Here is a 14,666-nt window from a genome sequence, read left to right on the forward strand (position 1 = left end):
AGGAGGGGGGGGGGGGGGGAGAGGTTTATTGGTATGTACACACAAACAATTCCCCAGTTCCCAGGTTCTTATCAGTTCACAGAGTGGATTTATGGATGTCTCAGTTCTGTGATTTCTGTAGCCATGCATGCTATTCTGAGGCCTACACTGACTACAGAGTATGACCTTTGCACTGGCGTGTGCGGGATGACGTAAGTCATCAGCGCCCACAGCGAACAAGAGAGAGGACACCCGGCAGCTCTTCAGGTAAGTATATTTGTGTGTGTACTGTCTGGGGAGGGGGCTACTGTGGACTATTTCATGTTGTGTGGGGAAGGGGCTACTGTGGACCATTTCATGTTGTGTGGGGAGGGGGCTACTGTGGACCATTTCATGTTGTGTGGGGAGGGGGCTACTGTGGACCTTTCATGCTGTGTGGGAGGGGATTACTGTGGACCTTTCAGGCTGTGTGGGAGGGGGCTACTGTAGACCATTTCATGCTGTGTGGAGAGGGGAACTACTGTGGAGTTATCGGGTATAATCCTTTGTGGGGGACACTGCGGGGCAGATTGTACTGTGTGTAGGGGCTATTGTGGGCCAGATTTTATTGTGTGTGGGGGGTCACTGTGGGGCAGAATGTACTGTGTGGGGGGCACTGTGGGGAAGATTGTACTGTGTGGGGTCCCCTCACTATTTATATCACACAGTATATGTTTTATAGCAGACTTGATAGTAGTACAGGATATAACAACATTGCACGGTCAGTATAAAACAGATTCTGTGCTGTGTAAATGGTGAACATTAATTGTTCAAAAGCACCAAATGCAGAGACCTTTACCTTTCAGTACAAGCTCTGTAAAGCCCCATTCAAACGACTGTAATTTGTGGGTCCACAATTGTGGATCCGCAGAGTATTAAGGTTAAATTGCTGTGTTGACACTTTGTGATAATTTAGTAGGTTTTGGGTTGCAGTTTGGGCACTCAGTCACAAAAAGATTCGCCATCACTGGTCTAGGGAAACACAAAGCGCCCAAGGTAATAGACCAGGAAGCCTAACAGAATATGTAACAATGTATCATGTAGTTATAAACAGTAGCATATATGTATATATACACATATATAGAAATAGCAGATAAATTCTGGTGGCATGTCACCAATTCATGTTACCAAAATTTCCGTTAACTTCCGGCAACTGACCAGCTGCTGAGAACAATGACCCCAAAGCATTATGAGCCCAAATGTTCCAGGGAGCAATAAGACCCGTCAGAACTACGCCTCAGGCCCACCCACGTGATGTAAATAGATAGCGCTCCTCCTCCACAGATACTGTGTACAAGATCGAAGCCCCTCCCTCCACTGCTATATACAGTATAGTTCCTTAGAAACTTGCTTAGGTGACACAGCCACTGCCATCAGAACTTCAGTCGGCTACTTGTCTCCTGAAGCGGAGACTTCACAGACAGGACAGTGCCCGATACTGCTTAGACTACAGAGCTCTTCTTACAGCAGACCTAACCCGAGCCAGGAAACCTCCGCACCGGCTCATACTAGAGCCTTACCTCTCTGCTCAAATCACCGAAGAATAAACCAGCTGCAGGACCTTCGATGACGTCATGTACATGTGACCGTGCACATGGGAGGAGCTATACTGAGGGCTGAGTTCTCATTGTTTTAGGTTGTTGTAGATCGTTGTGCCATAATCGTTCTGGATTGTGAGACGGATTGGAGCTTCTTTTATACACGTGTTGCACATACAGACAGTAAAGGTCTTGACATTGATATGTATGTAGCAGTATTCTCTATGTAATCTGATTACATAGCCAGTGAACCCTATGAAGTGTTCATGTCTGAGGGCCTATTCACGTCTGTGTTCAGGGAGTCCACTTGTGGACCCTTCTAACGGAAACCTATATGCGTTAAAAAGCGGTTACCTGGGAAACCCGCGGACCCCATAGATTATAATGGGGTCCGTGTGGTTTCCGCACAAAACATGCAGAGACAAAAGTCCTACAAGCAGCACTTTTCTCTCCACATGTTTCGTGCAGAAACCACATGGACCCCATTATAGTCTATGGGGTCCGCTTGTTTACTTTAGGTAACCGCTTTTTTCAATGCAGATAGGTTTCCAATTGGGGATCTCCAAGCGGACTCCATTAATGGAAACCTGAGCACAGATGTGAACAGGGCCAAAGTAATTTGTGGACCAGAACAATGGTCAGACGGATCACTAAAATAGCAATTACATATGGAGCCCAATGGTCCTCAATGATGAAAATGGCGTTGATTGTCCTTTTTCTTTTAAACTGAAAGCAGCAGGCAAAAAAGCTGTGTGGATATTGGAAGACTCGTGCACAAATGTGAGCATAGCCTTTAAAGGGGCTCTATCAGCAAAATCATGCTGATAGAGCCCCACATATGCGTGAATAGCCTTTAAAAAGGCCATTCAGGCACTGCTAAAGTTATATTAAACTACCCCCCCCCCCATTTTAAAATAAAACCCTAAAACAGAATATGTTCATCTTACCGAACGTGCATGGTGGGCGGGCATTCAGGGTCCAACGTCATATTTAGCCACGCCTCTTCTTCCAGCGATGTCCTCGGGTCCCGTCTAACTCGCGAACTGACATTGATAAAAAATGGCGCAGGTGCATGCGCAGTAGCACCCACGCCATTTTTTTTTTATCAATGTCAATGTCCTCTATAATTTAGAGGAGGTTGGGAATGATTGTTATTTTATGTGGTCTTGCTGATTGTACTGCGTTAACAATTCTTTTGTAATTTTATCAATATATTTCAATAAATTATAGATTTTTAGGCTTTATTTTTTTGGTGTTTGGTTTTTGTAACTCTAATGTTTAAGTTACCATAGCACCTTTACTTAATGGTGTACATATTGATATTAGCCCATTTGTTGTATTTATACAGATGAATAGTTTAGAGGGGGAATTTGGTGGGGAGAGGTGAAATGTGGCCTAAGGATAATTTCCTGCAGAGTGTTAGGACTATTCGACAATTCCATCTCTTGGCATCCTTTAATAGGCGTTACATTGATTCCGGCGCTGTTAGAATTCTCTAGCCCCAACTATTCACAAGCAATCATTTCTGTTAATTTCAGCATAATTGTGATCTCTACTATCAGATGAGTAGTCCTAGGAGCAGAAAGGCTTGGTTCACACATCAGTATGCCATCCGTCCGTTTGAATTTAGCTTGAGACTAAAAACGGACTGATGCACATATTGATTGTATACTGACAGCTTTTTATGCTGATAGCAAACGCTGTCCAGCCCCTAGAGGACAGATAAGGGGGTGTTCACACTACCGTCGATGTCCGACAGCTAGTGTCCGCTGCTAATGTCCGTTCAAAATCTTGTGCGGATATTAGCATCGGACACTAGCTGTGTTTGCGACATTTTGCATTCACTTAAATGGACATCGGGTGCGTTCTTTTACAGTCCTTGTCTGTCTTTAACTGTCCGTTCCCAAAGATGTCCGACTTTTCAAGAAGACAGCAAAACCCGACATGTACATTTATATGTACATTTTTTGCGAGTTTAGGAATGAGTTGAATTATATCTGGTTTTGGTTTCCTTATTTAGTGGGAGTTATTACCATTGCCATCGTCTATGTGTGACCATGTATTTACTTGACATTAAAGGGGTATTCACATGTCACATACTCACCAGTCTTTGTTGCTGTAAAATCTTCTGTCTCCCGGCTTTTGCTGTGTTCACACATCAGTATGCCATCCGTCCGTTTGAATTCAGTTTGACACTTCAAAACGGACTGATACTGATTGCATACTGATGCTAGGTTCACACCTGCGTTCAGGGTCTCCGTTCTATGGTTTCCGTCTTCTGCATGCCAGAAGACGGAAACCTAGACCGGGTCCGGCTGTGAGCGGTGGTGAGTGTTTTATGCTCTCCGCCGCGAAACCGTTTTTTTAAATCCGGACACAGAGTACTGCATGTCCGACTCTGTGTCTGGATTATAAAACCCGGTTTCGCGGCGGAGAGCATAAAACGCTCACCGCTGCTCACGGCCGGACAGCTTTCTCACCCATTCAAATGAATGGGTGCATCAGTGCATCAGTCCGTTTTGAAGTGTCAAACTGAATTCAAACGGACGGATGGCATACTGATGTGTGAACATACCCTTAGTTGTGTCATTGGTGGGCGGGGTCACATATGCAAAGCCAAGCGGCGAGATGCCGCTGGCCCTGCGTGCACGCTCATAGACCAGTCTAGCCTTCACAATGCGAATACAGACCCGACATCCGCCTCTCTCTATTACAGCGGATGCCGGGTCTGTATTCGCATTGTGAAGGCTAGACTGGTCTATGAGTGTGCACGCAGGGGCAGCGGCATCTCGCCGCTCGCTGTGCATATGTGAATACAGACCCGGCATCCGCTGTAATAGAGAGGCGGATGCTGGGGAGTGTAGACGGCGGCACAGATGCCTGCAACATCGCTATGCTTCTGCCCTGCATGAAGCCAGCAGCGGCAGGGGCGATGCTGTTATTCCGCTCCTCCGGAAGCTGGGAAAAAAAAAATCAGATTTGAAGAAAAACTGCATTTGTGTGATTTTCTTATGGGATTCCTTTTTACGGCGTTCACTGTGCAGCCAAAATGACATGTCACCTGTATTCTGTGTTTCGTTACGATTCTGGGGATACCAAATTTATATGCTTTTATTTGCATTTTAACCCCTTAATAAAAATCCAAAACTGTGCCAATTTTTTTTTTCTAAAAGTCACCATATTCTGACACCTGTAACTTTTTTATACTTCCATGTACGGGGATGCATAGGGTGTCTTTTGTTGCAGAGCCAGGTGTACTTTTTAGTTCTACCATTTTGGGGAATTACTATTGCTTTGATCATTTTTTATTCAAATTTTTATCAGAGGCAAAACTGTGAAAAAATGGCGGTTTGGCACTTTTGACTTTTTCTTTCCCGCTATGGCGTTTACCGTACAGGAAAAATATTTTTCTAGATTTGTAGAGCAGGCGTTTTCAGACACAGGGATAACTAACATATATGTGTTTCACAGTATATAACTACTTTTATATGTGTTCTAGGAAAAGGGGGGTGATTTGAATGGCAGCATCATGGTTGCCTTCACAAGGCTCCCCACTGTCATGGCAACAGGATCCCACGCGCTGCCAGGAAAATGGCACCTTGGTCATCTTTGACCGAGGCGCTGGAGGGGTTAGTGGGTATTAGTGCTGGGTGTCTACTGTATAAAACAGTAGACACCCGGTAGATACACTACTGTATAAAACAGTAGATACGCAGCGGCTATGGCAGCTGCCCGGCTTCCAAGCAGTCCAGCTTGTCCCTCAATTTTATATATTGTAAATGTGGGACCCTATGGTTAGTTATGTTGCCACAGAAGACAGGTACACATAAGCATAAGTACCGGTTAAAATGTCCAGGTTAATTGGGCACAGTTCACACACGGCAACTAAAACAGCTTACTTCAGCAGAACAAAAGGTAATATAAAAAGTCCTTAACTTCAGATGCGCAGAAACACTTCAACTTTAGTGCTCCTCACCAATGTTCAGTCCAGCTTGTCATTCAGACAGTGCAACGTCCCTGGAGGCTCTGGCAGCTTATCAGGCTAGTTGTGTTCCAGGAGACTGCCACACACTTCTCCCTCTAGGGAGGGAGCCTTGTGCTGCTTTTGGGATTAATGGAGAACAGATTAACATCATAATCAATGCTTCCCTTATGTCCCACCAGCAGCACAATATTGGGGATCTAGTAAGAAGAACCCCTAGGGAGGGCCCTTTTGAAGAACAAAATTCAATATGGTACGGCCAAAAGCAGAAGTCTACAAGCCCGTGTGTATGTAATCTATAATGATTTACAAAAGTTAAACACTGGCTTCCAAGTTGAGGAGAATATAAAACTAAGATCCTGAAGGAGAGGAAGCTCATAGATGTAAGGGCAACTACCTCTCCCACCTCCCCTCACAGAGCTGGAACAGGATGACTTAAAGGGTGTTCACATGGCAGAAAATGAAGAGGAAGTCCTCTTCATTTTCCGCTGCCGGTATTTTCACCGCGGTTTAGCCGCGACTGGATGCCAGTGTAGTGCATCAGCATTCCATTACGGCATCCCTCTCCTAATTAGGCACAGATGAATGGGCCTAATCAAGAGGGAGTCTCAAGATGCGAACCTCACTAGCAGAATCCGTGGCGAAATAGAGAAGGACGCTTCTTTTTACCGCGTCCTGCTGCGATCTCTGCCTTCCATTGAAAACAATGAGAGGCGGATTCCGGGAGATATCTGCTCCGTATTCGGGTGCAAAATCCGCCCCCAAATCCATGGCAAATTCCTCTGTGTGAACATACCCTTACGGGGGGGAGGGGGACATAGAGTTAAAGCGGTAGCAGCCACAGGGAACCTGCACTGCCACAGAACAAACAGAGGCAGGAGCCAGGCTCAAACAAGGCTGACAGAAGTCAGCAGAAGAGTGATACAGCAGAAAATTTTAATAAGCCTGTAGTATAGACCTAAGCAGGGAAACATCTACTCAGGTGAAAAAATAAAAATGTCTATTTAAGCCTACAAGACCGAAGTCCCTAGGAAGAAGACCATGAAGACTCCAAAAAGTCCATCAGGAATGAAGAGGTGGTCTCCCACAGAGCAGGACAGAAAAAAAAACACATTTGGGAGAGTGTTTCTTCCTCCTTATATTGGCAAAGGATAGATTCTTTAATTTAACTATTTGTTTGTATTTTAATAAAAATATTGCTGGTGGGACACAAGAGAAACAACTTTTTTTTGAGAGGGAAAATGATAAAAAAAAATTCAGCCATTTGCATTCTTTTCTATGGCGTTTACCACATGGAACAAATATTTTTCAATTTTAATAGTTTGGGTGTTTGCATACTTAGGAATTCCTAATGTGTTTATGTATACTTTTATTTAATTATATTTATATGCTATCTACCAAACTGTGGTTGATTTAAACTTTTAGGTTTTTTACATTTTTCATGCCTAAGGGTGCATGCACACTACGTAACGCTGGGCGTGTATGAGAGCCGTACACGCCGGCATTACGGCAGACTGCCGAACACTTCCCATTCACTTCAATGGGAGCGCTCGTAACAGCGGCGTTTACGAGCGCTCCCATTGAAGTGAATGGGAAGTGTTCGGCAGCCCTGCTGTAACGCCGGCGTCTACGGCTCTCATACACGCCCGGCGTTACGTAGTGTGCATGCACCCTAAGGGGGCATGATCATGCAATCTAGCGGTCACTTGTGCCATAGACCAAGATACTACTGAATTGCAGTCTATGGCAGATTCCCTATGTAACTATTACAGCTTGCTGCAGGCACACTTCACTAGTTACATCACACAATTGCGATGTGAGAAGCCGCCCCATTACCAATCGTAGTAGTGAAAAGTAACCACTCAGAAGACGTGAATAATTGATATATCATACAATATTTTCCTGTAAATAAAGTTACAAAAACACATGAAAGCTATAAAAAATAGTTTAATACCTATTTGATAAAGATTCATATCTGCAAAACCTGAATTTTGCATTAAACACTACATATTGTTTTTGAAATTGCATATAATTTAATGTTAAAAGTAGAATTGTTAAAAAATATCCAAAAATTCTAAACGTTACAAATCTAAGAAGAATCACACAAATATTAGTTTAACATTCAAAATTTTCTTTAAAAAAAATTCCCATGAAACATTTAGTGCATGTGCAAAACCATTTTTCTCTAAAATTCACAAGTATCAAATATAACAAAAATAAGAGATGTATCAGATACATAAATAAGTGCACTAGCATTCACTATAAAATAAATCATAGGGTAATCATATGAAATAACCAGTGTATGACATGATTAGGGAATATACAATATACAACACATGCATAAGTAGGGTCCTGAGACCTTGGACCATAGCATTTAAAATATATATTCTTACACACACTATATGGACAAAAGTATTGGAACACCTACAACAGCTTTTACGACATCCCACTTTAAATCCATAGGCATTAATATGGCCCACTTTTGAAACTAAATCAGCTCCCTCTCTTCTGGGAAGGCATTCTACAAAATTTTGGTGGTACAGTTTACCCATTTATCCGGAAGATTATTTGTGAGGTGAAATACTGATGTTGGTAGAGAAGACCTGGCTCACAATCTTTGTCCTACTTCATCCCCCTGGAACACAACGCTGGAAGAGTAAGGCTAAGGCCCCACTTTGTGGAAAAGCAGCTTTTTTTTTGTTGCAGATTTTGTAAATATCTAGTAAATACTTATACTTCTACCTTCTGCTCAATCCACTCCTGCTTGGGCTCATAAAACCGCAGTAAAATTTGCAACAAAAAAGTTGCATTTCCTCAATGCGGGGCCTCAGCCTTCCCCACTCTGTCTTGGTTTGCTGAAACATTTAGATTTACTTTGACTGGAACTGAGGGGTCTAGGCCAAACTATGAAAAACAATACCATAGCATTATCTCTCCTCAACCAAATGGTTGGCATAATTTTTTAATGGTTTTCCTGACACTTAGTAGCCGATTTGCTGTGGTGCCTAAATACTTTCACTTTTGATAATGTCACTCACGTTTCATTGAGAAATATCTAGGAAGGAAGAAATTTCACAAACTTACTTGTTGCAGTGCTGGCATTCTAGTAAAGTACCATGTTCAAATTCAGTGAGCTCTTTAGAATGAGCGATTCTTTTATAAATGTTAGTAAAGGCAGACTGCGTGGAAAGATCCTTGTTTTTATACACCTTTGGCAATATATGAAACACTGTATTCAACCATTAGTAGGTGTGTCACAATACTCTTGTCCATGTACTCTGTGTGTGTGTGTGTGTGTATGTGTGTGTGTGTGTCTGTCTGTCTGTCTATCTACACACGTGGACAAAATTGTTGGTTTTCCTCGTTTAATGAAAGAAAAACCCACAATGGTCTTAGAAATAACTTGAATCTGACAAAAGTAATAATACATAAAAAAAAATTCTATGAAAATAAACAAATGAAAGTCAGACATGGCTTTTCAACCATGCTTCAAGAGAATTAAAAAAAAAAAAAACACAATGGGCAGCACATTTCTCTCTAGAATTTCATGATAGTCTTGAGATTTCATTGCACCCTGCAAAGATTCAAGACACCCAGTGCCAGATGCAGCAAAGCAGCCCCAGAACATAACAGAGCCTCTTTCATGTTTCACAGTAGGGACAGTGTTCTTTTTAAGACATGCTTCATTTTTCCATCTGTGAACATCTTGACTTTTGTCTCATCTGTCCATAGGACCTTCTACCGCAGTACCAATAGTTTGGCAAATTCCAGTCTGGCTTTTTTATGATTTGTTTTCAACAAAAGTGTCCTCTTTGGTAGTCTCCCATGAAGTCCACTTTGGCTCAAACAACGATGGATGGTGCGATCTGACACTGATGTTCCTTGAGCTTGATGTTCACCTTTAATCTCTTTAGAAGTTTTTCTGGGCTCTTTTGTTACCATTTGTATTATCTGTCTCTTTGATTTGTCATTAATTTTCCACGTCCAGAGAGGTTGGCTACCGTCTCATGGATCTTAAATTTCAGAATAATATGTACAACTGTAGTCACAGAAACATCAAGCTGCTTGGAGATGGTCTTATCTTTACCTTTAACACGCTTGTCTATAATTTTCTTTCTAAGCTGAGACAACTCTTTCCTTCCCTTCCTCTGGTCCATGTTGAGTGTAGTACACACCATGTCCCCAATACTCACACAGTGAGTATCTGTAGCCCTATATACAGGCCACTGCCTGATTACAAGACTGTAGACACCTGTGATGCTAATTAGTGGACACACCTTGATGTAACATGGCCCTTAGGTCACATTATTTTCAGGGGTAACACCATTTCTGTCCAGTCCTGTTTCATGAGTTATATTTAAAAAAAATTAAAATTCTGTCGAAGCATGGTTGAAAAACAATGTCTGACCTTCATTTGTTCATTTTCATAGAATTGTCAGATTCAAGTTATATATATATATATATATATATATATATATATATATATATATATATATATACATACACATACACACACACACAAATTGTTTAGTACTGACTAATATACCTAAAAGATTTCTGTATTAGTGATGTTTAGTGCATACAATAAATACCCATACGGTTATTCTGTGACAGTGATATTAACAATTTTATGCTGTGATCTGCTTTATGCTAAGGTCCCTACTGTTAGCCTTCCATTTTTTAATGGAAAAAAATAAGACAAAGCGGTTTTGGCTTTAAACACTCCTTCAAAAGGCCTAAACAAACCCGGAATGTGTACGGGCACCCGAAATTCTTCATTATTATTATTATTTTTGTGAGTATCTTATAAATAAGTGAAAACACAGCATAGAGGGAACACAATAAAAGACAGTTTTCATAAAAAATATGCTTATCTGTTATAACGACAATGGTAACAAAAAGCACAAACATTTGTACGGTGCTACTTCTGTCGACATTTACAATATAAAAGTAATGTAGAATGCTTGTGGCTTTATTTACTCATATTGTGAGACTATAAAGTGTCTTGTAAGGCAGAGTAGTTAACATGTCTTCATAGATTAAGCCCTATGTTATTTCTACACATTACTTCTTAAATATTTTTAATTAATTTAAACATATAAGATATCTGGCTAGTTCTAAAAATGTATTATTTTAAAATGACAACAAAGGCTAAAACACTTAGATAAAATTATTCAAATTGCTTAGATATAGTGAATGCAAAGTACTACTTTAAGACAACCTGTTGTTGGAGATGGTGTTAGTAACAGAAATATTGTATTACTGAATCTGCTTAGTACGGCAATGTATCTAGAAACAGTTTGTCAATCACAGGAGGGGGTGGCACTAAATCTTCAAGCTTTAGGTAAAATATACGCTGTAGTCCTAATGTACACAGAGCTCGAAGATCTGTAAGGAGGCTTAATACTGCTGCAACTTCTAGATGTCCTTTGTTTTGGCCTTCTAAATCCAAGTGCTCTTTTAAGCAAGAGATGATTCTGTTTCGTAGTTCATTCACTTTCTTAGGTTCTTTTAGACCATGTCGCTCTTTGAAGAAAAAAAAAAAGGCATTAGTATAGAACATATAAAATATTTGTACTGTATATACTTTTTAAGGATAACATTTAAAGTGACCAACAGCTGACACATTAAAAAAAAATATATACATAACAAAATGTACTTAATGAACTGCTATGATGGATGTGAATGTAAAAATGCTTATCTGTGCAGATAATTCTATATAGCAAAATTAATATTAAATTATTTTGGACATTGTGATAAGAGACTCCCAGCTATGTATTTTACAATTATGTATTTTGATTTGGTGAGTTATCACCTGTTCAGACCTCGCATAAACAGTATGGCATTTATGTCTGTTAACAAAATCTGTGACTTCTATCCTACTTCCTCTGTGGCCACGTGCTGTATTCTTAACGTTCAATAAATTGTTTTTATCTGGATTCTGGTTCACCTTCTTCTTGCACGCACCAGTGAGCGCAGTTCTTCCCCAGCGGACCCTTGGTCCTTTACCCCTCTCTAGTATCTCCCCGGTTCACTGGTGATGGACTGAACCGCTGCCACCCTCACCTTATCACGTTCCTCAAGTGTTGTGGTGGTCCACAACCATATAAGGTGAGAGGCCATCTGGTCTATGTTAATACTTACCTGGTTTTTACAAATCCATCTTCAAACCTTTAATATTACACTTAGTGCGCATGGTGTCCTTGTTTTATTTTTAAAACCTGGGAAGAGACTAGGGAGAGTTAAATGGTTCCCCCTGAGGAGACAGAGGTAGTTCTAATTCTGGAAACCATGTGAAGAGACTGAGGTTCTCTTACTGACTAAAGCTTGCACCCTGAGGCCTGGAAGTGAGGCCCAGAGAATCAACTACTTTTATTCCCATTTTATTTTATGTATTGTGCTTTTATCTGTATTTACTTGTCATCCACCGATATGTATTTCTATATATGTTAGTGGCTAGTACTGAGCCTCTCGGGTTAATAAATATATAAAATTTATACAGCTCATTTCGCATTATCCTATAAGACTCAGGGTGTGAGTGGAAAGTAATAAAGAAGGGTGATCGCCAGGTGTTTCAGGCAGCTTGGTACAGCGGTATCCTTCACAGACATATACTTCCCTTATGAAAAAAAACTGTTTGCAGTAAGTTTCATAAGTAGGCACCCTAGTCATGGCTGGATACTATTATGTGTGGGGGGCACTATTACTGTATAACAGTGCAATGCAACGGTTTCAGAAATCACAGCATTTCCACTGTGTGTATTTTTATGCAATGTGTAGATGGGATTTGCTAGAATCCCCTTAAGTTTTGTTATTATTATTGTTTATATAGTACCATTAATTCCATGGTGCTGTTCACACATCGGAAAAGGAGGTGGAAACCTTTTCTGCCTTGTGAACTTTCTGCGTGGCTAGCTGCTAGCTGCGTGGCTAGCCACTCCTGATTAGGCCCAAATGAATGGGCCTAAATAAGAGCACGTGTCAAGTTGCAGACAACTCAGCCGCAGATGTCGCAACTGACTCAGCGTCAAAATCTGCCTGCAAAAAACTCTGTGTAAACATACCCTACATTAGAAGATTCACGTACAGTACACAAAATATACAGAACAAATATAATACTAACAGTGACCGACTGGCACAGTGCACAGAGGGTCCTGCCTGCAAGGGCTTACAATATATGAAGGAAGAAGGAAAGAGACAGAAGGCAGAAGAAGTCGTTTGTTTGTTTTTTGATTTTTTTTCAATTTACGGTAGGCTACATTCACATTGCATTTTTTTCACCTGTTGCAAAAAATGGAGCTGAAATGGACGGCCATTCATTCAATTTAAAAACAATGAATCTATTTCTTTCGATATTTATGGATAAAAATATTGAGTGTTGACGGCGCTCTCTGGTCAAAAATGGATGATCTTTATTGGAGGGTAACAGGCACAACGCTAGTACAACACCAAAGCGTTTCGGGCTTCACTCAGCGCTTTCTCAAGTGCATTAACACACGTCTCTTGAACCCCAGAGGTGAGCCATACTACACGTCTCTTGCAACCCAGAGGTGAGCCATACTACACGTCTCTTGCAACCCAGAGGTGAGCCATACTACACGTCTCTTGCACCCCACAGGTGAGCCATACTGCACACATCTAGCATTGTGCCTGTTACCCTCCAATAAAGATCATCCATTTTTGACCAGAGAGCGCCATCAACACTCAATATTTTTTTCCTCCTTGTGACGCCTGGATTCCTATTGGCTAACCAGTGGATGTAAGGCGTGCTGCTCCCTCCACCTGCTTTGTCTGCCCGATGTGGCAAAAACTCTACACATTGGTTGTGAACGTTCTTGTCACAACCCAAACAGGTGAGAGGCCATTTGGTTTATGAACTACCTCTTTTCTATATACCAAACTGTCACCAAAAATTGCTACACTATCATTGGTCTGCTCGGTGTGACCTTGTGTTTTTTTCGAGCATTTTTATGGATAGACACAATTTCATTTAACTTTTTTTTTTTCCTTTGACCGCTACCTAAATGAATGGCCATCCATATGCATCAGGTTTTTTTTTGCATCTGTTTCATGGATCTACTAAGCCGATGCAATTGACCCTTAATATGAATAGTATAATGCCAATGTTTTCTCTGAAAAATGTTCACTATTCAATATAAGCTATTGTAATACATTAAATATATTCTTCTATTTTAAAAATAAAATCTAAACAAATTCCGAATAGTTACTCTGTGACAAAAATGACACATGAGGTGCTCTGGATTTCTTTCTGCTTCTCTACTTGTCAAGATGGCTCAATTACCATGGCAACCATTATTTATTCAGTGAATTCAAGTAAAGATCAATATAGCTCGCCAATCTTGTCAGGGCTGCTACTCATGTAGCACAAGCAATTTACACACACTCCAGTAGAAACTCAGCTCTTTATACTCACCTTATTTAATATAATTTGACAAAGAATTGTAATTTAATAAAAGATGAAATATAGAAGATTTTCTATTACTGTACCAGATACTTTATCTCTATCCTCTCTATCTATACTGAAAGCCTGGTATAAAGATGTATAAATTAAAACCAATTTATTATTTAACATGAGAAACAAATTGGTAGATTCTGTCAATTTAAAGATTTATATTTGTATCCAACACTCTTGGTGTCCATTGACAATCTGTCCATATTTGTGTAGATGTTTACAGCAGGCCACAGACATAGGATATGAATCACACCAATTCAATCATGTTGATGGAGATTGTCGAAACATACCCCAATGTCATCAGAAGACACAGGGACTGGGTAGGTTAGATCTCAACTAATCTGCTTGTATTGTTTCATCAGAACACACTGTGCCACTCGTGTTTGCTTATCCCTACTTCTGAAACAGAAAGTATACAGCTGTCTAACATATTAAATACCTCTCATAGCTGATATTAACAGAGATTGCATTCAAAGTAGAATCTAGCTCCTCCTCTTCCAGTCAAAAAGTCCCAATTCCTCCTTCATAATGACCCTGACCCAAATTCTCATTCTCCTTCATCAATCCAGGAAGATGATGATGTTGACTAAGAGAAGAAAAATGTTTCTCTTATTCTGTCCCTCATGAGCCGCCAATGACCTATCTCGAATTAACA

At 40.7% G+C, this 14,666-nt stretch overlaps 2 protein-coding genes across 2 annotated transcripts in view; both read right to left on the reverse strand.

Moving 5' to 3' along the window:
• The window catches only part of STX17 (syntaxin 17), a 55,104-nt gene extending 53,514 nt beyond the window's left edge, over positions 1–1,590 (reverse strand). Inside the window, exon 1 of the mRNA XM_075271160.1 lies at positions 1,539–1,590. The gene's annotated coding sequence lies outside the window, so the exon portion shown is untranslated. The remainder of the gene's footprint in view (positions 1–1,538) is intronic.
• A 5,987-nt stretch (positions 1,591–7,577) lies between these two features.
• The window catches only part of NR4A3 (nuclear receptor subfamily 4 group A member 3), an 84,280-nt gene continuing 77,191 nt past the window's right edge, over positions 7,578–14,666 (reverse strand). Inside the window, exon 8 of the mRNA XM_075271132.1 lies at positions 7,578–11,064. Coding sequence (XP_075127233.1) covers positions 10,811–11,064 — 254 coding nt within the window. The 3' untranslated portion in view covers positions 7,578–10,810. The remainder of the gene's footprint in view (positions 11,065–14,666) is intronic.

Source organism: Leptodactylus fuscus, chromosome 4 (assembly GCF_031893055.1).
Source record: "Leptodactylus fuscus isolate aLepFus1 chromosome 4, aLepFus1.hap2, whole genome shotgun sequence".
In the NCBI taxonomy this organism is placed as follows: Eukaryota; Metazoa; Chordata; class Amphibia; order Anura; family Leptodactylidae; genus Leptodactylus; species Leptodactylus fuscus.